Below are 25738 nucleotides of genomic sequence, written 5' to 3'. Positions count from 1 at the left end.
GGGCAGAAGTTTGAGAGTGGAGTGGGATAATATGTGAGACTTTCCAGAGATTTGGGATGGAGCATTCTGTAATGGATCTGTTAATTAAGATGGAAATAGGGTAGGCAAGTACTCCAGCTGCCATTTGCAGATATTCAGCTGGGAGGAGGTCAGCTGATGGAGTGCAAGGTTTAAGTTTCAGTAGTAGGATGTGTATGAGAGATATTGGAATAGGCTGCAGATGCAACGGGTGGGGTAAATTGGTTGGCAAGAGTAGCTTGGTGGGGGTAACAGGAGGTAAGGTATTAGCTAAAGTTTGGACAGTTTCAGAGAAAAATTTGTTAAAAAGTATCAGCAATTTGGTTGGGAGACTGTTGAGGCAAATTAGAGGGGGTAGGTGTTTTGGAGTGTCCGGGATGAAGCAATTTATTTATTCCTGACCGGAATTTTTGTAGGTTTTGATGTTGGGTTTGTTGGAATTTAAGATAGTAGTTTTTTTTATCAAGGAATATGGATTTTTTTGTAGCATTTCTAAGCTGTCTAAAGTATAAATGATCATTTGGATGTTTTGTGTTTCTCCATTTGGTCCAGATTTTATATCTCAGACGCATTCTATGCCTTGTCTCTTTTGAAAGCCAAGGAGCAGGTTTATTCCTAATTCTAACAGTCCGAGAGGGTGCGTGATGTTCTAGGATTTGCAAGAATTTGTTGTTAAAATATGAGATTGATTCATCAAGAGGTAGGTATTTTAGTGGTGACCAATTGCAAGCTTTAAGCTCTGCTTGAAAGTCAACTGGGTTTAGATTTTCCTTGTTCCGGGTAGTTCTGGAGTTTATTTGACTGGGAATTGACGTTTTTAGTCTAGTTATAAAGGTAAGAGAATGGTCACTAATGACATCAGGATTATGCCTGTTTTATATGACTGGGGATTATTGTTAACTAGAATCCAGTCTAAGGTGGTTTGTTTGTTGCTAGGTTTATGGGTGCTTGTAGAGTAGGTGATGGTTTGATAAAAGCCATAAAGATTTATGTGAGTAGTAGATTTGTTAGAAGTAAAGCAATTCCAGTCAATATTAAAATCACCAAAGAATATGGTTTCTTGTGGGAAGGATGTGGAGATCCAGCTAAGGGTGTTTTCCAAGGTATTAATGTTGTTACCCGGGGGGGGGGGGTGTAAGAACAAATAATGTATATGGATTTATTTGCATTAATTTGAAGCTTGGACATTAGTATCTCTGCATTACTAGGTGAGGGAGGTTGAATATATAGTGAGGTGACTTGCAATTCAGATTTAAACAATATCATCACCCCACCACTCTTTCTGTTTACACGATCTGATCTCAGGATGTTATAGCCTGGTGGGATTATATCATTGTCTTTAGTAACTGGTTTGAGCCATGTTTCTGTTAGACATAGGATGTCAAAAGAATGTATATCTAACAGGGCATGAAGCTGGGTAATTTTATTATTTAAGCTACGTATATTGAGTTGGGCTATGAGAACAGAGTTTTTGGTAGTAGTGGGGGTACAAGAAGTGGAGGGTTGGGAGGATTGGGAATCATGGATGGTAATGGTAGGACCTGGGTTTGGATGAATGCCACCATGTAGTAGTAGGTACTGTTGAGGAACCTGTGGTCGTTTAACGAGTTTACATAAAATAGGGTAAATTTTTCTGGCTTAGAAATACTTAATATGGGTTAATCTATGAAACTGTAGTAAAAGGTAGGATGATGAGGATGTTATGTTACTATGGGTTTTTGAAGTTAAGAGAGAGAAAGGGGTTGTTTGTTTTAAGGGGTGTTGAAATTTAGTAAAGCTTAGGGATTCATAGCCTGTAAGGCTGTGGGATAGAAGTAGAAAGGTAAGAATTATAGACAAGAGGAGCAAGTAAGAGTGTATTTGTAGGCCAGGGATAGACATAATAAGAGGAATGGGATAGGTGATAGAAGGAGGTTAAGGGTTTACAGGAGGCAAATTAGGGGTGGGTTTATTTGGACAGAAAGATTGGGTAGTTAGTAGAATGTGTATAGATTGGGAGCAAACTGATAAATATGTAATGAGATAGAGTGAGTAATTGGTTGATGTGGGATGGAGGTGTGGCTATAGCAGTATAAGTTTAGGTGCTCTGGGGGTGGGTGGAATTTGGGGGTAGGGGAGTGGAGTGAGCCCGCAGGGCGAACGGAGCGGGCAAGAGCTGTGAAGTGAGTACAGCAGAAAAGTATCAGCTGTCTGTAGAGTTTTGGCTTTAAATGAAGAAAGAGTGAAATAAGGGGGGAAAGGTATGTTTCCTTGTCAAAATATGTGGTTAATTTAGCAAAGTGAGAGAGAGATTTCCAAATTGTTTAGCAAGGGGAGTAGAGCAATAGTTAATCACTACAAATAGGTAAAAGTCCTTTGGGAGAGATACTTAATGGCTGAAATTGTTCTGTTGGTTGAATGCTGCCATCTAGTGGACAGTGGGAAAAAAGTAACTAGAAGAGGTAGGCAGAGAATTTATTCCAGTGTAAAAGAATACAGGTTAAGGTGAAAAAAGACTATGGGGAGATAGTGGCTAGGGGTCTGCAGTAGGCTGCTAGATCTCACACAGAAGGGTTAACAAGCAAATATCGACATTACAGATAATGAGGGTAAATTAGGTATTAGCAACATACATGTATAAATACTTCAGTATTATAAGCTTTATGAAGCCTGGTAAGCAGTCCGCTTCAGGGGTGTCTTCAGGTTTAGCTGGAGGTTGTCCTTGTGGCAGGGAGGGAGCACCCAGATCACTTTACAAGTGTAGAGTCGAGCAGCCCAGATGCAGACCTAGTACCTGGGAGATGAGGACGCTAAGTTATAGAGTTTTAAAAAAAGGAAATTTACGAATAGAAGACTTCAGTAAAGTGAAGTTTTGTGACTGTTTAGGTGCAAAAAAGTTTAACTGAAGTTGAAAAAAGAAAATGCATTGCCTTCAAAGGATTTTATGGTCTAGAAATGTTGTATACATATAAATAAGTTCTATAACAAATGTAAGGAAAGCAGAATGAGAAGTGTGAATTACACTGGCAATGCCCAAAGGTAAACTGCAGCACATTTCAAACATGATAATAGTAAACTGAAATAGAGCAACTGGCAGGTGTTGGGCCTACCAAAGGCTCGTTTTTATCGCGGGGATGAAAATACCTGCTTCAGGTATGTAGAAAAGGATGTAAGCAATGTGGAGAACAAGGTCATACTGCTAGAGATTGTAGATCAGTGTGTAGGAAACAGAGTTTAGACTTTTTTGTGATTGTCTACTCATGGAGAAAAATGATGCATGAAGAAATTGAAAAGCAATTTTTGCTATACATTGCTCAGCAAGAAGGTTAGTAAAGGAGACAAACATGGATCAGGAAGTAAAGGAACAAGAGGAAGAGTTACTGATAGAACTTGGATACAGACAATAAGTATGAAACATTGTTTACTGAAGGAGAGGAAGAGGGGAAGTCGAACGGGGAATAACAAGAACAGAAATGGTTCAAATCATTTGGGAAGAGGTGTAAATACAAAAAGGAGTGAAATACAATTCTAGAATTAAAGAAAATATATAGCACATGAAGTATATGAAATGAAGTAAAGGGTTTGTTCGTTAAACAGTGAAAAGGAAAAATAGATACAACATGTTTATTGGACACAATGTGTACAAAAAACAAACATGAGAAAAACTGAAGCAGGATGGTGAAAACAGTAGGGCTGTTAAGGGAAATAAAAATATTGGAAGAATAACTGGAATACCAAGTAGTATACGATATCAGAAGAGAGAATCAGTGAGGGTAATAGTAATATATGCACATACAACATGTCAGAAAGAAGAGAGATCTTAAAGACCTAAAATGTGATGGTTAAAATGTCAGTACTAATGACTGGTGATTTTAACATAAGGTAAGAAAAGAGGAAGTAAAAAAAAAACTCAAGATGTAAAGATTATGAAGAGGTCATTTGATGTGAAAGTCTGAATGTAGGAAAAGAAAAACAGAATGGACAAAGGGGTATTTTTAAAATAGATTTGGTATTGGCTTCAGGTGATGTGAACAAAGAATCGGGTGGGGTAAGGGAGTTTTTTCCACATTATAGAACAATGTAGGACATTTTAAGTGATAATGAAGTGAATTAACAGAAAATAAATAAAACTACTAACAAGAGAGACAAGAAACGAAATAAGAAAATAGTAAATTATGAAGAAAACACATAATGAGAATACATCATATAAGTTGGGTAATGTTTAAACAAAAATATAAACCACTTGAATGAAGAAAGAAGACAAAAGCAAAATAAGGTATGGAAAGATTAATTTTGAAAAACAGGATAAAACAGAGAGTTATAGGAGAAATAAAAATGTATTGTGTATATGCAAGAATTTTTTAAAAGGGGAAGAAAGAAGTTTAACCATTTCTAGGAAAATTAAAAAAAAATTCAATGTAGTGTTAGATTACGACTGGATAATAAACATAGGCAGAAGAAATTATAGAAGTAGTAGAAAATGCTACAGAAAAAAAAAGAGAAAGATTGAAAGGGAAAATGGAGAGCAAGAACATTTTTAGATAAAACTATAAGAAAATATTTGAAAGAGTTGCTATTAGTTATAAAGGGAAGGAAGATTCAGCACCAGATTTTGATGATTTAACTTGTGGTCATTATAAGATGATGAATAACAGTGAAAAAAGTATTAGTAGACCTGAACAAATGGTTAGAGGAAGTGATAGATAAAAGTGAGTGGACGTGCAATTAAATTTATACAAAGGATGATATAGATATTACAGGTTCATAGGTGTTTACTAGGCTAATGACCACAAGGGTCTTTTTAAGCCTAGCCATTCATCCCAGATCTCTGACAAGTTCTGGTACCTTTGAAAAGTGTAAACAGAGGCTTAAGAGATGAACCATTTACAGATTGCCTGTGTTCATTAGAGACATAGGTGCCAATCCAGGAATGAATTTCCCATTTCCCATTCAATTGTTCAACTTGCACTTTAATTGGGTTAGGGAGGAACTCTGCTTCACATGGATGGGGAGCCTGGTCCAGAGATGGGGCAGTCTCGGGGATATATACCTGTCTTTCCAGCAGGGCCTATTTATATCACAGGCAAGGTTTAAGTCTTTAGAAAGGGTAATTCTGGTGACTGCTTTGAGATTATGCAGATAGGCATAGATCTCCCCTCAACAGCCTGTAGAAGACAGAATACAGGGATAGGGCATTGAAGTGGTCTGCATAGGACATTTTACTTACAACCCTGTATTCTTTTAGTTAGGAACCTCTGTGGATGTTCCATTTGTTAGATATGCCTGGTTAGGTACGTACCAAAGAGGGCATTGTACTCAATGATAGGTCTGATGAATGCTGAATACAGTGGAACAAGGACTTCCTTGGACCTAGATGCCATACCTTTGTTTCTAAGTTGCACAACATATAATGATTTCCTTACTACTGTAGACACATGATGGTCAAAGGCTAGATTACTGTCTGTGTATGTCCCCAAGCCCCTGGCTACTGGGTCAACTTTAAGGGGTGTGTTGTCGATATGACAGTTACCAGGGGTGGATGACTTCCTGAAGGACACTATTATGCATTTCTTGGCATTTAGTTTTAATCCATCCCTCTGACACCATTTGTTTGTCTGTCAGCCTTTCCTGGAGAACATTTGTGTCAGTGTGGGATTAAATTACAGCTCCTAATTTGCAACCATCTGCAAATGTAGTCAGCCAGAGAGCACTGAGATTGACCTTGACTTCAGAGAAGTAAATGCTAAACAGAAGCAGTCCATGGACTGATCCCTGAGGGACTTCACTTATGACTGGCCTCTCTGTAAAGGTGGACTCCCCAGTACTAAATTCCTGTGTCCTGTCTGTGAGCCAGTTGGCTACCCACTGGAGAAATATGGGTTTGTACCCAACCTCTTGAGATTGTCAACAATGTCAGAGTGGGGTATTGTGTCAAAATCCTTGACCAGGTCAAGGTAGGCAGTGTGAACCATTTTGCCCTCATCTATTGCTTTGGTGACCTTCGCAAAGACGGCCACCAGGTTAAGTAGGTATGACCTGCCCTTGATGAAACCAAACTGGGTTGGGTTGAGTGTCTGGATGTTAACTATATCATTATTGATCATTTCCATGATGATTCTTTACATGGCTTTGCATAAAAGACTAGTGGACTTACGGGTCTGTAGATGGCCCACCTTTGTGCAGAGGGATGACAGTTGCTGTTCTCCATTCATGAGGTATGAAACCTGTTTGGAGGATACAGTTAAACAGCAATTCCAGAGGGCGTGATAGATCATGTTTCCTGTTTAGAAAGCATCCTGGGATACTGTTTGGGCCTGTTGATGCAGTGTTCTTAGCCTTAGAAATACAGCATTAAGGATACGTTCCCTAGTGATAGCAGGAGGAGTTGTACTGATGGTATTTCCTGAGAGAAGGGTAAAGTTGAGCTGAATTTCTTGGCCAGTAGGTTTGCTATATCGTCTGGCTCAGTATAGGTGGGTCCATTTACAATGGGCTCTTCATACAACTGTGTATTGCCTTTGAGGGTGCTGACATAGAATGCCTTGTGGCTGTCCTTGGCCAGGTGGTCAAATTTACCTGAAATTTGGCTTTGGTAGACTATTTGTCCTCCAAGTTGTTTAGTTTGAGAGTGCTTTATCCTGCTGGGTGCTGCTCATCCTAATTTTTGCCATGATTTTCTTCCTTCTTTTATACAGCCTGTTGATTTTGTGATTCTACCAGAGTGGCTTTTTTTTTTAGTTAATTCTGTACTTCATCCTTGTGGGCACACTGCTTTTGTGCGGCTATTAACATGCTTGCATAGTGTTTCTGTGAACAGTTCTCCATTGGCAGCAGTGCGCTCAAGGTTTATGGGGGCTAGACATTTTGCCAGGTTATCACTTAGCAGGAAGTTAGCCTTAGAGTAGTTCATAAATATTCCAGGTTTAGCTGGGGGGGGGGGGTCAAGGTTTTATTTTTACTTCAAAAAGGAGACCATTTCATTTTGTGGTCTGACCTTATCAGGTCAAACATTACACTAGGAGGTATGCAGTACTCTCCCATACTAGTGAGAACCAAGTCCAGTATTATGGTTACACCCCTGGTTGATGTACTAACAATCTAGTGCAGGGAGTTTGTGTTTACAAAATCCAGGAATCTCTGTGACTGTACATTTGGTGTCAGCTAGAATTCCCAGTTAATAGTATGGTAATTAAAGTTGCCTGTGAGTATGGTATTGGGCTGGATGGTGAGTGTTTCCAGTAAGTTTAAATAGTTGGTATGGGTTTCCTGGGTCATGGAGGGGGACCTACAGCTTGCAAGGAAGTGGTACTGGATTTTGTCTATGGTGATTTGAACATGGAGCAGATCAAGTGCATTGTCCTGTTTGACCAGCCTTGAGGTATATTTATGATGTAAATCAAGACACCTCCACCATTAGTCCCTGTCTGTGTAGTAGCTTTTCTAAATGTGTGGAAGGCATTATAACCTTGCAATATCTGTGTGCTTTCCATGGCTTTAAACCATGTCTCAGTGACCATACAGATGTCAGCATTCTCTAGGGTGAAGAGACCTAGGGATTGGAGTTTTTTGTTTAGACCCCTATCATTGAGTGGTAATATCTTTAGATTTGCTACATCAGAAGTACTTTCAGTTTGGCATTGCCTAAAAACGGTACTATGGAGAAAGACAATGTTTTAACTAATATTGAAAAGCCTAGAGGGGAGAGGTGCAGACCATCCCTGGCAAAGCAGCATGGTCTACTGACTATCTCCTTCCATGCTGACAAATATTGCACCCTCTTAGAATGACACCAGAAACTAAGCCAATTATTAAAGTTAGTCATCTTTGGTTTGTTCTGTAACATCATACTTAGAAGATAAAATGCTGCTCAATGCTAGGCTCATACCAGCCTGGGACACATTTCAATAGCTCCATGATGTCTCTCTTCATATAGTCTAGGGAGGTATGCCTCAGGTCATTTACTCCCACATGAACTATGGCTGAGTCATACTGGTACTTGTGGTCCAATGTGTATGTGGTGGAACCTAGTCCCTGATAAGCTATTAACTGTGACTTTCTCCTTACTCAGCCTGGTGAGAGGGACATCCATGTGTCTCACGATGGAGTGTCCAATGACCAGAATGTTAGATTGTGTGATGGCTTGCCTTATGGGCTTAGAAGGAGAAGCTCCAGGAGATGTGGCTGGATGTGGTGTGTGTTGTTTTGAAACAGTGCATTTTGGACTGCTGAAGGTATTTGTTACATTTAAGTGCCTCAGCATATGTGGGCCTATACGTCTGCTTTGTGTGTGAGGGGCGCAGTATGTGCACTACTGACAACCTTATTAACATCAGGCGTACTTTTATGCGAGAGCTTTGCCTCCATTGACATTGTGTAAATATATCTCTCACATATATCATTTTGTTTGAGAATTAATTAGTTGTCAGTAAACATGAGGCAATTTCTACACTGCCTCAGGATGCCCATATCCACCAAGCTGGTAACAGAGGTAGTGGGAAAGTTCATATCCATGGCAACAGACCCTTTTTTTATTGATTAGACAATTGTTGTGAGAATATAAAGCTTTTTTTATTTATTAGACAATTGGTGTGAGAATATAAAGCAATGTCAGGAGTATCTGGGTTGCAATACTGGGGGGCAGTGAATATCACTGCAAACTAGTTGTCCTACATGCAACTAGGTATTGGTGAAATTTCAGTTATGCTTTTACAGGAAAAATGTCACTCAAGGTGTACACGTCTATATAGGGCACTGTCAAACACTTGAAGGGAAACAAATAAGTAGACCCTGAAAATGTAATGATGAAGTATTTAGGCAGATATTCTAAAGTTAGAAACAAATCAAGTAGTACTTTCTGAAAACAAATAATTGCTTGTCAAGAATGATGAAAGTGGGGGAGTTGCATAATGGGTACTGCCTGGCTGCTACTAGTGTTGGTCTCACTACAGTTTACTTCTGCTGGGATACAATGCTCCTTTCTCACCAGAAGCAAAACATTAGCACCGAACCTTAGATGAGAAGCAGTCCAAAGCCTGGTGATCTACAGTATTGTCGCAGATGATTGAAGGGTCTGTAGGCTTACTGTAGCCTTTTATGTTAGATGGCTTGAATAGCAACCAGACCAATCAGAAAAGTCCAGCACGGACACTCACTGCCCAACCACAAAAACAGAATCAATGCACTCTGCTCTCTCTCTCTCTCACCAGGAGCAAAATATAAGCACAAAATTCAAGCAGTCACCTATGAATCAGTTTATTAGGCTTTCTGGTGATCAGCAGTCTCCAGTAAATAATGTCCTTCTCTTACAAGGAGAACACAGAAGCACTAACCCCAAGATGACTAAGAGGCAGAATGTGGGTTCTCCAATAACTGGTGGTCTTGCAATAGATGCTGCAGATTTTAAAGGTAAGACGGGAAAAACTGGGTTAATATCCTAAGCACTGCAGTGTGCACTAAGCAGTTAGATATAAAAGAGGAGTAACTTAAGTTTCAGCTATCTACATGGAGAGCGAAAGAGGGAGTAACAAGTTTCAGCGGTCTACGTGGAGAGACACTAATTTTAAAAGAGCAAGACAGACTGGCTGCAAATAACACTGAGGGATACAGATTACAAAATATTTAAGATAAGAATAGTATTAGTTTTGAAAGATGTAGCAGGAAAAGGGGTAAAGGTGGGCAAGACTGGGATTTTTGACACAGCCAAGACACAGCTGAGTCAAGAGGTCTGGCTGCGCTCACAGCTGAGCCAGAGAAGACAACTGAAGCAGTATCTAGGTTAAACAAATGTCTGTAGGAGATTTAAAAAAAAATACAGTTACAGTGAAATACTCATTAAACACTGTCAGCATTCACTCAAATCAATGAATGCAGACAGTATATTGATGATCTTCTCAACAGCTTTCATCCAGCCACCTCCTTCACTGTGTCCAAGTTATAAGTTTGCTGGCATTGCAAAACTGGAAAAAAACATTGCATGCAGTTAAAAAAATGTTGCTTTGGTTAGTGGGGAAAAAATATTTTTCCCACTTCTGGTCTAGTGATTTACTGCATAGTAGTTTTGCAACACTTTGCAAGAAATCCTCAACAACCAGCAAGGTAAAAACTAGATACAGTGCCTAGTTAGCTTTATGTAAGAGACCATGTTTCAGTTTCCTTAAGGCAGCCCACAGTAATAACAGAATCAGTATTCCCAATAACCTATTTTTTTACAAAACAATCGCACTGTAGCAGTGAAGTGTGCACGTTCTGAAAAGGTACACCACCTCTGATTGCTACAAAATATAACAATGGCAAACTTAGCTATTCGACAGATACTGCCCTCCAACAAACCACATCAAGCTTACCTGCCCTTTGCTCTTATGTATTACATGTCTCCAGAAAAGATAGACCCTTTCTGTACACTAATTTCTCATTGAGAAAAGAATGAAAAATGTAAGAACTATACCAACATTTTACTATTTTAGCTTTGAGGCTAGTAAACACATACACTGTCTACAAATCATAACATTTTTATTTGCAGGTAGTGATTATATGATGTCCTAGTGCTTTCATGTACAAGATGCATCCACACCCCTTTCTGAAAAAGGCAGCACATTCCTGTGCACATCTGTGATGATTACTGGTGAATAAAGTGAAAGAAAAAAATAAACTACTACCAGGGGTGTAGCAAACAAATTCCATTTTATATTCACATGCTCTTAATGCAACCCCCTTGGATACGATCACTTTAAAATGGACACATCTCAAAATGCTGCACCCCCCAAGCACTTAATAAATTTAAGTAACATTTTCAGCTGTTCCCTTAAACTATTAAAAATATTTTTTGATTAGCAATACAGCACATGCTGTTAAAGGCATTCATTTAGACAGTTGCAGACATAATATGACTTGAAAAAACATGTTGATATCACTAATGCTCAGAAAAAAACATACTCGGTAGAGTACAAAGAGTAAGCCTGGCTACACCCTTGACTACTACAATATAGTAATTTCAACACGTTGCACCTGCACAAATATATTCACACCCAAACATACACCAAGTACTTCTCAGCGATTCACAGAACTGAAAACATCACAGACAACTGAGAGACTGGGGCTTAACTTAAAAAAACAAAGAAGCACAAAAGAATTCTGCCCCTGCTGTCATTACCATTGGTAGTAATTTCTATGCTCTCAGTGAAACAGGCTCCTTTCCCTCTGTGGAAGGATACAAGTACTCTGGAAAAAAGGAAATGATGCACCGCTAATTTTAAAAATGAGCTTGCAAAAGCCTTCTCCCAAGAAAAATGTTTACATCATCTTCCTTTTCAGCACTGTGGCACTACCTTCTCCCGAATTCCAGCCAACCACAATGCTTATATATGCAGAGCAGACCTAACAGGAAGCACATTCAACCTGCAGGTCTGCCCTGAATTGACAATCAGCAGTTAGTCAAAAAAAAAAAAAAAAAAAAAAACACAAAGAATGAAACTTTGTGGTTGTGGCTTGGCTCTTTCTTGGCTCTTTAATATGTTGAATCATGAGCTTGAGCAGAGCTTATACTCCAGCTCAAGCCGGCTCTGGCTTGTCCACCTCTAGTAAGGGGTATAGGGAAAACAACTTAAAAACGTATTAGTAATAAAAGAATTCAGAGATACTACTATAAGAAAACAAATTAAGGTTGGTTCTGTATGATGTAGCAAAAGTATTCGATTCTGTGATGCATGATGCACTACCAGCTATATTAGGAAAATGTGTGGAAGGAGAAAAACAAGTGTTACGAAAATTCTTGGTTGAAGGTTATGATAAATGGTCAGTTAAGGAAAAGGATAACAGTTGAAAGAGGCATGAAACAAACTGTCTGATGAGCATATATTTCGGTTACTGATGACTACAACAGCACATACAGACTAGTAAAATGAGAGAAGCAAGATGATAAATGGAAAATGGAGTTACGGTACCAGTTTGCGTCTCGTATGCAGAATGGTTATTGTAACAAGGAATATAGTATGGATGAAGGAAACAGAGTCTTTCGGCTTTTCCCAGTTAGGGGTCACCACAGTTGAACTCCAGTCCGCTAATGATTGGCAGTGGAGTTTTACAGTGCTGAGTTACCAGCCTGACACCCAACCTTCAAAGAAGGCACACCCATTCAAGCAGGTACCTACCTGCATGTCTTTAACATCACTCGACCGTGGGGAGGACATGCAGACTCCACACAGAAGGTGCTCCAGCCGAGAATCGAACAGGAGAACCTCTTGCTGTGAGGTGACAACGCTAACCGCTGCACCACCATGGCCTGGTGAAGGAAAGTGATAAGGATGGAAAAGGGGTTAAGGAAAGCCAAATTAAAATTACTTGTTAAAAGGTAACTGAAATAAAGATAAGGCTATTTCACTAGAAATGTGAAACATTAGGAATCAGGTTTGAGGAAATGAAAAAATATGCAACAATGGAAAGAAATGTTAGATGAATTAAAGTTGTTTTCTTCATTCCATTTATTCTTTAGGAAGAAGGTACGTGTTTAACTGCATATATATTGGGAAACAGTGCAATTTGGAATATGCAAATAAATTCCCTGGAGAAATGGAAAAAAACTATTAGAAATATTTTAGTTTTATCGGGGATCTGACTTACTTCAGTTAGAAGGGGAATTGTAAACAAGAAAGGTGGTTTGAATTTAAAACAAATCAGTTGTATATTTTGTATCTTTGGACCTATTCTGGGCAATAAAGGAAAATCTGGTAGGAAAACACTATATGTGAAATATGAAGATATGAAAAATCTGAAAAAGAAAACAGTAAAGAAACAAGTGAAAATTGAAAAACTATGACATGGAATTATTGGAAATTAAGATGGAAGGCAATACAGACAAGAATGAAACTAAAGTTATGCAATTACCATAACGAAAGATGTGTGTTGTCTTCTGTTTCAGCCTGTACATTTTTGGAACTAATGTAAGCAACTCAGCATCTTCAAGCTCCGAAGCTCCACCTCCTCCCCATAATGCCTTGCCTACTTAAGCATTCTCTGAGTTTGCCCTACTACACCACACTTATTACTGGACAAATGTTCCTCACAATGACAAATTTGCCAACATCAGTGGGAGTAATAGACTAACAAAGATCTCAGACTCAGACCTCAGGCTCATCTGGGAGGTCCACCTGAACCAGACATACCAGTGATAAAGATGGACAGGGGTGGTTGAGATGGATAGAAGAAGAAAACATGGATCTATCAGATAACATTCATATCAGATGTACTTTCTGTTCACCCCAACTCGTGAGACAGAGTTCCTCAGCTAGACAGACAAATGGGTGGTTTCAGGAAAGAGTATTCCACAATATGGTAGAGCCAAAAGATGCCCTGAACTTGGATTAAATATATAACTTGTAATGAGTTATAAAGGTACGAGTGGAAGACCAAGTGGCAGCTACGCATACATCATCCATGGGAGTATGACCAAAAAAGGCAGTAAAAGTGGCAAAGGCACATGTGGAATGAGTTTTTGCTAAGTGGATGATAAAGCACCTATTGAAGAATAAACAAAGGACACACAATTGGAAAGCCATCTGGACAAGGTAACCTTGGAAAGTAGTTCCCCAGATTTAACTCTGGAAAGTGAAAGTTGGTCTGATTTTCTGAATTGCTTTGTCCTGTCCAAGTAAAATCTCAACTTATGATGGACATCCAAACAATGAAAGATGTACTCCCCCTTTTTACTGAATGTAAGGGAGAAAGCAGACAATCAATTTAATTAAGTTACACTCTAAAGTCCAGCTTAGGAAAAAAGAGGATGGATTAGTGCTCATTGAGACCCTTTATTCATGAAAGACAAGGATTGCAGGACAAAGCTTGAAGGTCAGTGAGACTATTCTAGCTGCAGTAATAGCTGTTATAGTCTGCCAGATTCAGAACTTTAGATCTACAGTAGCCACTGGCTCAAAGGGAGGTTTAGTCAAAGATTGAAGGAAAAATGGAAAATCCCATGGAGCTAATAAGTGCCTTACTGGAGGCCTAACCAGAAAAGAACCCTTCAAAGACTTTGTATAATCTCAGAGAAGGAGAGTACAATTCTGACAGATATGAAAATTAAAAATGGCTGCCATCTGAACCTTAACAGGAAAGTATCTAATCCCAGATTAGAAAACCCCATCTAGAAATTCCAGAAAAGGTTGTAAAGATGCAGAAAACCTGTTCAATTTGCTGTCAAACTCTTCTTGTAGGAGGATTTTTGAGAGAAAGTTATACACTATTCTTTTGGTAAGCTTGGTAGCCCTGGCTGTCATTGAAACTGAAGAAACCAAGTGGGTAACCTGAGGGACTTCAGATGTGAGGGAGTCCAGCCTAAAAGATGGAAAATCAGATCTGGAACTGGATCTAGAGCCCAAGGCAAGTGAAAGAGTCCACAGAAAGGGTAACCATACTTGTCAGGGCCAAAAGGGGACAATGAGGATTAAAGCCACAGTGCAACAGATGGCTTCCTGTAGAAAGTTGGTCATCAAGGGTGTAGGTTGGTAAATGTACAGGAGACCCTAGGGCTAGGTATGCAGAACAGCATCCTTCCCCTGACTGACCCCTTGTGAGAGATCAGGGCAAAAATGGTGCTACATTTGGTGTTGAAAGGAGTCACAAACAGGTCACAGCACAGTTGGCCTAGTGGATTAAAACAGGTGCTGCTAATGTTGAGTTGAGGAACCACCCATGAGGCATCAAAATACTCCTGCTTAGTTTGTCCTGTAAAAGGTTGGATTTCCTGAAATTTATGTTGCTATCATAAAGCATTGCGAGGACATCCCATTGCCACTCCCTTATAGCCTCTCGACACAGCAGGGTATGATCAGGTTACCTTGCTTGTTCAAGTACCACACCATAATACTGTTGTCAGAATCTATGGCTATCACACATTTGGTGAGGCAGTTTTGATATGACTGCAATGCAACGAGTACTGCTCTCATCTCCTAAACACTGATGGGGAAGCAGGAGTCTGATTGGGACCGGGTACCGCTAAAATTCTATCTTTAAACAAGCAATTAGTCTTTCCAGTGGAGAAACAATCACAAGCTTGACATTTGTCATAATAGACTATATTCATTGTTCTATTACACCAAATGTCAAACCTGTGATTGTTTAAAGCTAGAATTTTAGAGCATGTAGGGAGCATGTAGGCGATATCCTTAAGGGTAAACTCACCAATTCATTAGCAAAACATGTTTGTGATTTTGGATCTAATCATGCCTTTAAGTTCACAGTGTTAGAAGTGATTAATGAGAACATAAGAGGTGGTGATACAAAAATAACAGAATGCTCTGAACTCAGATGGATTATTTGTTTAAAACCTAATAGTCTTCCCAGCCTGAATGATGCTCTTTCTTTTAAGCCTGTTCTTACAGCACGTGGTTTGAGGCATTAATCTGATTTGTTAGCTTTCTGTAAATGGGGTACTTTTTATGAATGAAGTTTAAATACATATAATTTTATTTCTGAGTCATGATTAGCGGACTTGTGTTTTAAATGTGTGGTCTGTTTTTAACTATATTGGTCAAAGAAGCGGCTATTTTTCCGTGAAAGCACTAACTTTATTTTTGTTTTAAAGTTATATACTTGTTCCTGCCATGGTGTGTAAAATTAATGTTTTACAGTTTTACAATTTGGACATGTCCAGACTAAGCTTGGCTGGTTTCTTGTTGTGAAGGACAGTCATAAATTCAATACTCAATTTATTTAATCTCTGCTTTGAAACAGGTTTTGTACTAGGAGTGTGGAGAATGAACATGTCTTTTAGGAACTTAACATAAAACTGTAGATGTTTGAGTTGGTCACTGACTCTTGGAATTTACAGGAGCAGACCAGAGGACAGTTCAAATACCTGGACTCTCACACTCCCCTCCTTTTGGCCCAGCACACTCCTTCCCCTTCTGACAACAGAGGATTTGGGTATAAATGGTAATTAGACAGCACCACATTCAGACCTCCCTTGCCCAAACTGCAACCATAGTTCCCTAGGATGCAGAGTCGAAATGTCCAGTGCTGGCCCAAGTCCAGTGCCTAGGGGCTGAAAGAGGGCATCTGGAAGAGGACCTAAACAGGGAGTGCAGGAAGGTGAATAGGGTACCTGTCCCAACCACAGGACATAGGTCTGAAGGAAGAGGGATGGGAAAGAAACATCCACTGAAACAGTGAATCTTCTCAAACATCTACAATCATAACTTCTTAGCACAGCTACATTATTTTACTTGAGTTTAGTGATACAGTAACGACTCTTGTAATGTCTCAGAGTAAGCCATTATTGTATGGTTCACTTGTAACAGGAACAGAGGGACAACATCCTGCAAAATGACAGTCAAACCCTGTCCAGGACCTGGGCATGGCCACCACATTGTAATGCTCGTCAAAGGTATGGACTGATGACCAGAGTGCTACTTTCATAATAGCTGTAGTTGGAACTCCCTCTTTCGTAAAGCTTAGGTGACAGCCGTGGATATACTAGGCATGAGGTGGCAGCCATGGATGTACCAGTTGTTTTCCATGATGCAGGTAACCAAAGGCAATACTATTGGCAATCCATTGGAAAATGTTTGACAGGTTTCCCCTTGTACTCTTGTTACAAGGCAAAAAGCTAATCTTACTTTCACTTTTTTGTTCCATCATTGAAGCTGCCTGTGCACAAAGGAATGCATCCCCATCCCCAATTAAGTTGCGAGGGGAAGAAAATGGTAGCTGGATGGCCTGATTTAAAGAGAGCTCAGTCACCATGTTGGGCATTAAGGTAGAATTAGTACACAAATTGACCTTGTCACTATGAAAAGTCTACAAAGGCTCTCTATACATGAAAGCCTGCAGTTTAGAGATGCAACTAGACAAGGTCAAGGCTACCAATATCTTGATGAGGATCTGAAGCAGCTGGTTCAAAGAGAGGGAGGAAAAACTTTCATAGTACTAAACTGAGGTTTCAGAGTGGGGCTAACTCTTTCCTGAATTGTCTAAAATGGAAGACTTGGGGAACTGCTTCACAGACTGATGCTAGAATGCTGGATGATTAATTCTCCTTGAGGTTGTACAAAGAAACTTTAGGTGATGTCTATGTGGTGTTAAAGACCAACTATTCTGATCGTCTTTCACAGCAGCAGTTACTTTCTATTCAATAATACTTTTACAAGAGGCAAGTTATTTTTTAGGATTCACACAATTAGTAGTCAAGATCCTTGCTGGCTTTGCAGTTAACTCATTCTGAAAGATGGTTACAAAAGCATAGGAGCATGCTCTATAACCTGGGACTGGACTGTATACTTCTGATCGTAACACACAGCAACAGTTAACCCCTTATTACACACTCCAGAGCAATGTGTCCCAGATTAAGATCTCTGATACACTCACACAGATCACATCTCACTCATCCAAACACTTCTGAGAAAGCCTGACACAGATTTCCAGCTGTGTCCCTTCCCCAAAATAAGGTAATGTGCTGCCACCAATCAGTCTTCATGCCCTTTTAAAGAAGTGCCCAGTTATGAAAATTAGAATTAAAATTAGGATTCACACAATTAGTAGTCAAGATCCTTGCTGGCTTTGCAGTTAACTCATTCTGAAAGATGGTTACAAAAGCATAGGAGCATGCTCTATAACCTGGGACTGGACTGTATACTTCTGATCGTAACACACAGCAACAGTTAACCCCTTATTACACACTCCAGAGCAATGTGTCCCAGATTAAGATCTCTGATACACTCACACAGATCACATCTCACTCATCCAAACACTTCTGAGAAAGCCTGACACAGATTTCCAGCTGTGTCCCTTCCCCAAAATAAGGTAATGTGCTGCCACCAATCAGTCTTCATGCCCTTTTAAAGAAGTGCCCAGTTATGAAAATTAGAATTAAAATTAGGATTCACACAATTAGTAGTCAAGATCCTTGCTGGCTTTGCAGTTAACTCATTCTGAAAGATGGTTACAAAAGCATAGGAGCATGCTCTATAACCTGGGACTGGACTGTATACTTCTGATCGTAACACACAGCAACAGTTAACCCCTTATTACACACTCCAGAGCAATGTGTCCCAGATTAAGATCTCTGATACACTCACACAGATCACATCTCACTCATCCAAACACTTCTGAGAAAGCCTGACACAGATTTCCAGCTGTGTCCCTTCCCCAAAATAAGGTAATGTGCTGCCACCAATCAGTCTTCATGCCCTTTTAAAGAAGTGCCCAGTTATGAAAATTAGATATTAAAACAAATTATAGCAAATGACCTAAGCAGCCTGGTTTTTGGAGTGGCCCGGGAAGTTATCAAAGCAAGTATAAGCAGTCTCCAATCACTAAAGAAAACAACACTGATTGAGCAGCCACAATGTAAATTAATAAAAATATTTAATAATGAGCAAAACTATTAAAAATATAAAACCATAATTTCCAATAAACAAACATAACTCAATCACCAGGAAAATGAAATCAATACCATAGGATAGAAATCCAGCATTCAGAAAAACACCAACTGATCTGATTAGTTATAATTTCCTATCTGACTAAAGAACACTGTCCCTAATCCAAAGTAAATTACTACAACAGAGCTAAGGCAGGCTTACAATTCTTGACAAGTTATTTTGGGTATCCACTGCATAGTACCATCTGTGAACAACTCACCACTGGCTGTTAACTGACAACTGTAACTGACAACAGACTTCAGCAGGCTCTTTTATAGATTAGCCTGTCACAACTGTTCCAGTTCTAATTTTCATTTCATATTTTGAAAATCAACCAACAGCTGTTTACTAAAGTTCCTTCCCATCTTTCAGCTTCTGACAGTAACACAGAAGTCAACATTATGATAACATCTGCAGATCTGCTGAATCTAAGACAGTTTGCCTTTAGAATTTTTCTTCACAAACATACACAGTTAGAAATGTAAAAGGACACTGTTCAAGTCTTTAAAACATTATGTACAAACAGATAAATAAACATGTAAGAAATTCTTTACAATATCACAACTAATCATGCTGTCAAACACTACACAGGCCAATCTAAAATTATATACAGAACTTCAGCCAGACATGCTAGCAAAAATAACTGTCTAATTTCTTCACAACTGCTTTGAAGAAATGGTTGAGGACCACCAACATCTGAGCTTAGTTTGGTTGCTGTCTTCCATTCAAGCACAAGTGAGAGGGCCTTTTCCACTTCACTATACAAGATGTTAGTGCTTGGTTTTCTAGCCTCCCTCACTACATGTAATGCACCCTCAGAAGACTTGCCTTTTGGAAATGAGCACCGAATCATCTGTCATATAAAATCTCAAAGCACTTATGATAGGATGTACAACACACTTCCTTCCCTGGGACAGGTGGTTATTTGCCAGTGTAGCATCAGTAGTTACTCCTCTGATGAGACACAGATGGAAGGAAGGCATTTTTGTAAAGTCCCCAGGAGTAGTAGACAAATCAACACACAGCTGTAAAATGGCAATACTGCCTGTCTATCATCATAGGGACAGTCTCCAGGACTGTTGGGATATGGAGCTAGAACTCCCACAAATACAGGACTACCAATTAGGGCTCCTGGGAGAATCAAGGTGAGCAGTTTTTGTTAAGTGAGCTTTTTGAACTTTGGACTAGTAAGAATGGGCCTCCAAGATCCTTCTGTCTTTGGGACTAGGAAAATTCTGGAGTACAATCCTGTTTCCTTCTTTCTGATACCAATTTTATGGATCTCTGTGCTAGGTATGAAGTGCTTTTGTTAACTAGGGAATGGCAAAATACCTCCTTGCTCCTGTAGGTAAAAAATCCTAAGAATCAGTACTGTTAACAGTAAAATCTGAGGATCAGCAGCTGTTATCATGCCCCTCCCCCAAGGGTGAACCCACCATCAATCTTGACAACTAAAAAATAAGCCTTAACAGCTTTATTTGTAAAGGAGCAGGTCATTGTGAAACAGAGAGATGGTGGTGGGTTACAATCCCAAGACCTGAACCAGTATGGGTTTGGGAAAAGGAAGATCCTGCCTATTAAACTAAGTAGACATCTTTGAAAAAGTTACAGCTGTTGGATAGAGTGCCCAAATAAGTACACAGTGCTTACCTTTACCAGGCAAATGCATCAGTATGATTTCACTTTCTTGCATTATTGACAAATTAATCAAAATACAGTGTAAATCCTTATGAAACCCACTGGATAGTGAAATGTCCGTCAGTAACCAATTCAGGATTAGTGGCATGCTGTCCTTTAAAAGGTTCTGTAGTAGTGAAGCTCCTCAGGGATTAGTGATAGGGAGAGCCCTACTTGGTATTCACTTCCCACGTTAAAGCTGATGTTAAAGGTCAGCATCAGTTTGCAGATTGCAAAACTGGAGCCATCAGCTTTCCAGAGGACGTGCATATCCTTAGACCTAACAAGTAGGAAGAGAGTCTAGGACAACATTTCTAGGAGATAAACAGATCATCTCAAAATGTTGTCTATTTATCTCAGTGACTCAAGGTGTGACTGCTTACCTAGAAGGCCTCAAGATGCTACTGTGTGTGAACTAGACATTTACAAAACCTGAAACACCATAAACTGCTCAAAAGTTCTAAACAGTCATTGGTTTATGTTACAGAACCGACTGGCTGGATTCCCCCTCTTGGAGGTATACTTTCCCTATATATTAAGCAAAGTAGCAACCTAAACCTCTTCAAAACACACCCAAGAGGAGTACTTTGGTAACTATAAATTCATCCCAGGATTAGCCCTCTCCCCTCATGGCAGACGAGTAGACAGTGAAATTTTTGGTGGCTAGACTACAAATTGTCTAGCCAATTACCAGTCTTGTAACTATGAACTGGTGGCAAAATTAACAGATAGGACAGCAGCAAAGAAAATTTTCACACCAATAAAAAGTTAAACAATGAAGCTGCACTACTGCGAACACAGGGTCAGGGTCAGATCTGCTTCCAATTTGATTTTTCTCTATTTTATACAGCAGGCTATTAACAGAAACAACACACATACATGTTTCACTTAGAAGTACACAGAAACCTTTTAAAAGATGTATCTATACTGCGGCTTTAAATTAAACACAAACCTTTTGATGACATATCTTACTATAGATGCATTCTAAAGGTATTTCAACAGAGCACAAATAAGATGAGAAAAGTTAGCAGATAAAACTGTCTCAGACTGCAAAACCCAGTTGAAGCACTGGAGTTTAGGCTTTATTAGAGAATCAGGTTCTAAAAAAACAATGGGAAGATGGGAATGAAACAGTCAAAGGCCAATTTTTCCATATTAGGAAACTAGTTAGAATAATTGGCCTACTCACCTGTCCCCTGGGTAAAGCTAATGGACAAAGGGCAGGCTAGAAAAATCTAGACACACGGCATGCTACTCATTCTGCATACATGCAGTAGAGCATCTGTCAGCAGCCTAACGCAGAAGATCTACAAGTACAACATGCAGTGCGAAAGTATAATATAGCAAGTACCCCTACCACCCAGTGTTGGTATAGGGTGTAACCCAAGTATATGGCTAAACATGGGGACCTGAGGTGCCAGCAGTTATAAACTGCTGTTATACACTCTAAGGGTGCTAAAGCAATTAAGAAAAATATAAATAGCATTTCTGATAGTTAAGAGAGTACAAGTAAGCAGTACACAAATGATAAACATTACAGAACACTTCTAATGACTAAATTAACTGGTTTCTAAAAGTGAAATCACATAAATTATTCATTTAAACAAGTCAAATCATAAAAAGTGAGATCAGAGTTGCAGCTAGATCATTTTGCACCTTGGACAGTCACCTGTCTGACACCTATCCAACTAAAGTTAAATTACAAAGTTAAAACCAAAAAATAAATCAGTCTTCCAGAGGTCTGAACTGTAACAAGGCACTTATGTGTCTTCCAAAATGAATCCCTGTAATTCGTTCATACTATTATCAGCTCTTAGACTATCAAATCACATCCCCCTGACACTCTGCACTCATTTAAGCCAGCCCCCTTCATCCCACCTTGGCTAAAACACCGAAGGAGATTGCGCCATTTGCCTCACAAATGGAGTATATACATTACTAAACTTGCGGCACTTTAACTGCTTTAATAGGGTAGATGCAGAAAGTATTGTAGTTTTAATAAACAAGACTGATAAAATTAACTTTACTCATTGCTTTTATGGGTATGTCAATGCATTCTATGCTTTGTTTTCCTTCCTTTGTTTATTGTGCTGGGGACAGCAATGTGTTTCTGGACCTTGGATGAGGCCACCTATTGATATACTTGCTTTGTTTTCACTTGTTTGTATGTTTAAATCATTTATATAAAAGGGATAGTCAGTCCCCCAGTTCTCTCATTTTTTTCCCTCAAGACTTTTTGCCCTGACGCCTCTAATCATCAAGCCTCTCCTGATTGGACTTGCACCCATTTGTGATTCTATGCTGGGTATTTCCAGCATGAAAGATATAGCCATCCAGAGGGGCCATCATTCAGGAAGCCATGAGAGTAGTTTGCTCCCTCAAATGTATTCTAGCAATAACAGCATATGACATAAGCCTTAACACTTCTGTTTGGTGGTGGGAGTGGAAGAGAAATAAAGGTGACCACAATACCTGCTTCTGTGCAAGTGCATGCTCCTGTGCATTGTTAATGCGACCACCAAATCAGCTGGCTAGTCAGCACCCATCCCTATACTATCCTGTGCCTCACAACCCCTACTCTGAGCAATTGTGGCAGCCACAAGACCCAGTCTGCTCCCTTCCCCCCGGGATGAGGAGACTTACCTTCCTATGCCAGCCCATAAGATAACCAAAATAAACACAGCTCAACTGGACTATAGTAGGGGCTTTATTCCTCTGTGTCAATGGAGTGGGCTTAACACCATGGTCAGTTCTTGGCTACTTCAGCAACTTAGTGCTACAGCAACGAGAATTGTGATCTGGTGGACCTGGTTTCATGTCCTACAAGAAAAAAAGTACTTATTTAATGCTATACTGTTAGCTGTGGCCCTTCATCCAAGAGCCATTAAATGCTTCTTGAGCTTTCCTACAGAAAAGTAGGCTAGCAAGAATGATGAAAAAGTAATTGACTGTAGAAAACTACTACTGATAATCATTGGCTGTATGGTATTCAACATCCATGGTCAAGTTTTACCCAGAGACATGGGCCCAGCTGCCTCTACAGAAGTCGTTACCATATCTAAGTTGAGTGATTCCATCAAAATCACTGGAGATTGGCAGCAGAAAGGTAGAAGGCACTACAGTTCACACTGCAGACATTTCCAGATTTTGAAACAAAAGAATACATCCTTATACAGTGAAGTACTTCAAACAGATGTCCCAAAGAAAAAAAATGGGAAAACCTCTGGAATTATGCTGCAGGTTATACTTTACCGAAGCTGTAGATATGGTAAACTGAACACAATTACAGTGTTAGATGTTTAAAACCTCCACAACATTTTTTGGCAAAAATCAAGAATTCATGCTGCCTCCACCACCAAAAAAACTATAATGATCTCAAAAGTTTTATATTTACTAATGGAGGAAGGGAAAGAAAAGCCCCAACTACAAAACTCCTATTAGAGTTAAATCTGTTCTACCAAAATCTCATGTAGGATTACACCTAGATCAAACTGAGGACAAGGCCAAGTCAAAAAGGTCCAGGAAAGAAAAATTGATAATGGACAATAGAAAAACAAAATATTTCATGTGCCTCTGCACTTACCTTGTTGCGTGCTTTGTACACACAAGCTGTGGCCCCATTCCCAAGAACATCGTCCTTAAACCACAAGTAATTTGGGGTGCTCAGCATCATAGTCAGAGGTCAATACTTCTTACAGGACTACAGACAAAAAAAAAAAAAAATAGAAAAAGTTACTATGTGCTGGATTTATTTAACTGTCCTGTTACAAAATCTGCTACAGCCATGACCCAGCCCAGTACTAGAATACAGCTTAAAAATACAGAATGAGAACTTTGTGGTCAGAAGCATTCACAGCTGCATTCTAAACTAACAGCAGTATTTAGCCATAAATCTAACATTTGTGTAATGGGAAAAAGTATTTATATGGTCATTCAAAGCAGGTATTTATTACTTTCTAGAGAAAGGTATTGTCAATTTTCTTCCTTCCCCACAACATGCATGTATGACCTTTTTACAATTCCCATACACCTTCCACATAAAATGTATATTTTGCATGAACAGTCCTTGAGAAAAAGGTCAGTATACATCCTTTTGTGCAATTACAACACATTTCACTTTGCTACACTATATTTGCTCACATCTTCAATGGAGTGTGTGTGGTGAGGGAGTGAACTGTGGAAATTAATTGTCAAAAACTCATTATTTACGTACTGAGCTACAACTCATTCAAACCTCAAAGCAGCACTACGTAGCAACATCACATATTTGCACAAAACTCCCAAAACCCAAAGTCATACACAGGTTTTCCTAAGACACCTGCATTTAACCTGCCAGCAAATAAATGTCAGTAAAACATTGCTTTAATACACAGGTGTTATGATCTCCTCAAAAAATCGATTCATCACTTTGCAAAACTTGATTATCAAATGGAACCCCCAAAATATGGCAAATTAAAATACAAGAAATAACACAAACTAGATGGCATAATGGTTAAGGTCTTTACCCTCCATGCACAAGGTACAAGCTTCAGTCCTGGTCTCTAGCCAATGACTGGATTTTTTATGTTCTCCTTACATCTTTGTGGGGGGGGGGGGGTTCCCACTTCCCAAAAACCATACAGAGGGTTTCCACATTAAATTCACACAGGAATGGAGTTATGAGCACCACCACAGACTCCAGATGGTGCCCTACAAGGAGTTGTATAGACCAACCATTTTGTGCAACAAACTGTGGGGTGTAGTATCCTCAAGACAGGACAACACTAATCACAATCTGCATGCTGTGTCATGGCTAGCCATCCACTAGTGTAAACATTGTCTCTAGGTGATTCGATCATGTTAACTAATGTCACCTAATGGCCATGGGTATTTGACAGTGATAAGTGGACTGAGGACCCAGTCTACTCCAGGGACCCATTTTAACAGTGAGAGGAGTGTATGTGTCCTTATTGGCCAGAGTATGAGCCCACCCTAAAACCCAGCAGCTCTGTGTTAATAAGTTGTTGGTCAGCCGATGTCCACTTGCCCAGCTTTGGTTTTACAGCCAAAGCAATCCTAGGTAACCTATCAACCTGACAAACTAAGAATTGCTACATTCAATATAGGTTCACTGACAAGATGCAGCTTGGGAGTGGATGACATGATGGTAAGGAGGCGGCTGGACATTCTGTGTATCCAGGAAACGAGATGGAAGGATGGTGAGGGAGAGGTTTCTGAAGAGAGTGAAGGATGCCACCATCTTCTGAAGACAGTGAGGGAATGCCATCAGAATTGTTGGGAGACTCAAGGCAATCAGACTTCAGGGTAAGGATAGGTCACTATTCATAATCTCATCCTGGGTCCCACAGTAGGATTATGCTAGTGAAGAAAAGAATGCATTCAGACAGCAGTTGCAAGACTTACTAGATAAAGCAAGACACGAACTGGTATTGATGATGGATTATCTGAATGCACATATTGGGACAGACAGAACATGCTATGAGGACTGGGTTCAGACAGGTATGGCAACAGAAACCAAGGACAGGAAATTCTACAGTACAGTCTGGCAAATAGCTTGACGGTGGCTAAGACATGGTTCATCAAGAATGTGTCATAAGATCACATACAAGAGAGTGGCCAACATGCAACTCAGTTACACTTCCCCCTAGTAAGGAAAA

At 39.5% G+C, this 25738-nt stretch overlaps 1 protein-coding gene across 6 annotated transcripts in view; it reads right to left on the bottom strand.

The window, feature by feature from the left end:
• IKBKE (inhibitor of nuclear factor kappa B kinase subunit epsilon) overlaps window positions 1-25738 on the bottom strand; it is an 889499-nt gene that overhangs the window by 616079 nt on the left and 247682 nt on the right. For all 6 annotated transcript variants that reach the window (XM_044076852.1, XM_044076857.1, XM_044076854.1 and 3 more), the window contains one exon: window positions 23665-23781. In XM_044076852.1, the coding sequence (XP_043932787.1) occupies window positions 23665-23754 (90 nt within the window). In that variant the 5' untranslated portion in view covers window positions 23755-23781. The remainder of the gene's footprint in view (window positions 1-23664; window positions 23782-25738) is intronic.

This window comes from Protopterus annectens, chromosome 7.part0 (assembly GCF_019279795.1).
Source record: "Protopterus annectens isolate FY-2018-M chromosome 7.part0, PAN1.0, whole genome shotgun sequence".
Taxonomy (NCBI): Eukaryota; Metazoa; Chordata; order Ceratodontiformes; family Protopteridae; genus Protopterus; species Protopterus annectens.
Note: the sequence above shows the minus strand (reverse complement) of the source record. Positions and strands in the feature narration are given on the sequence as shown.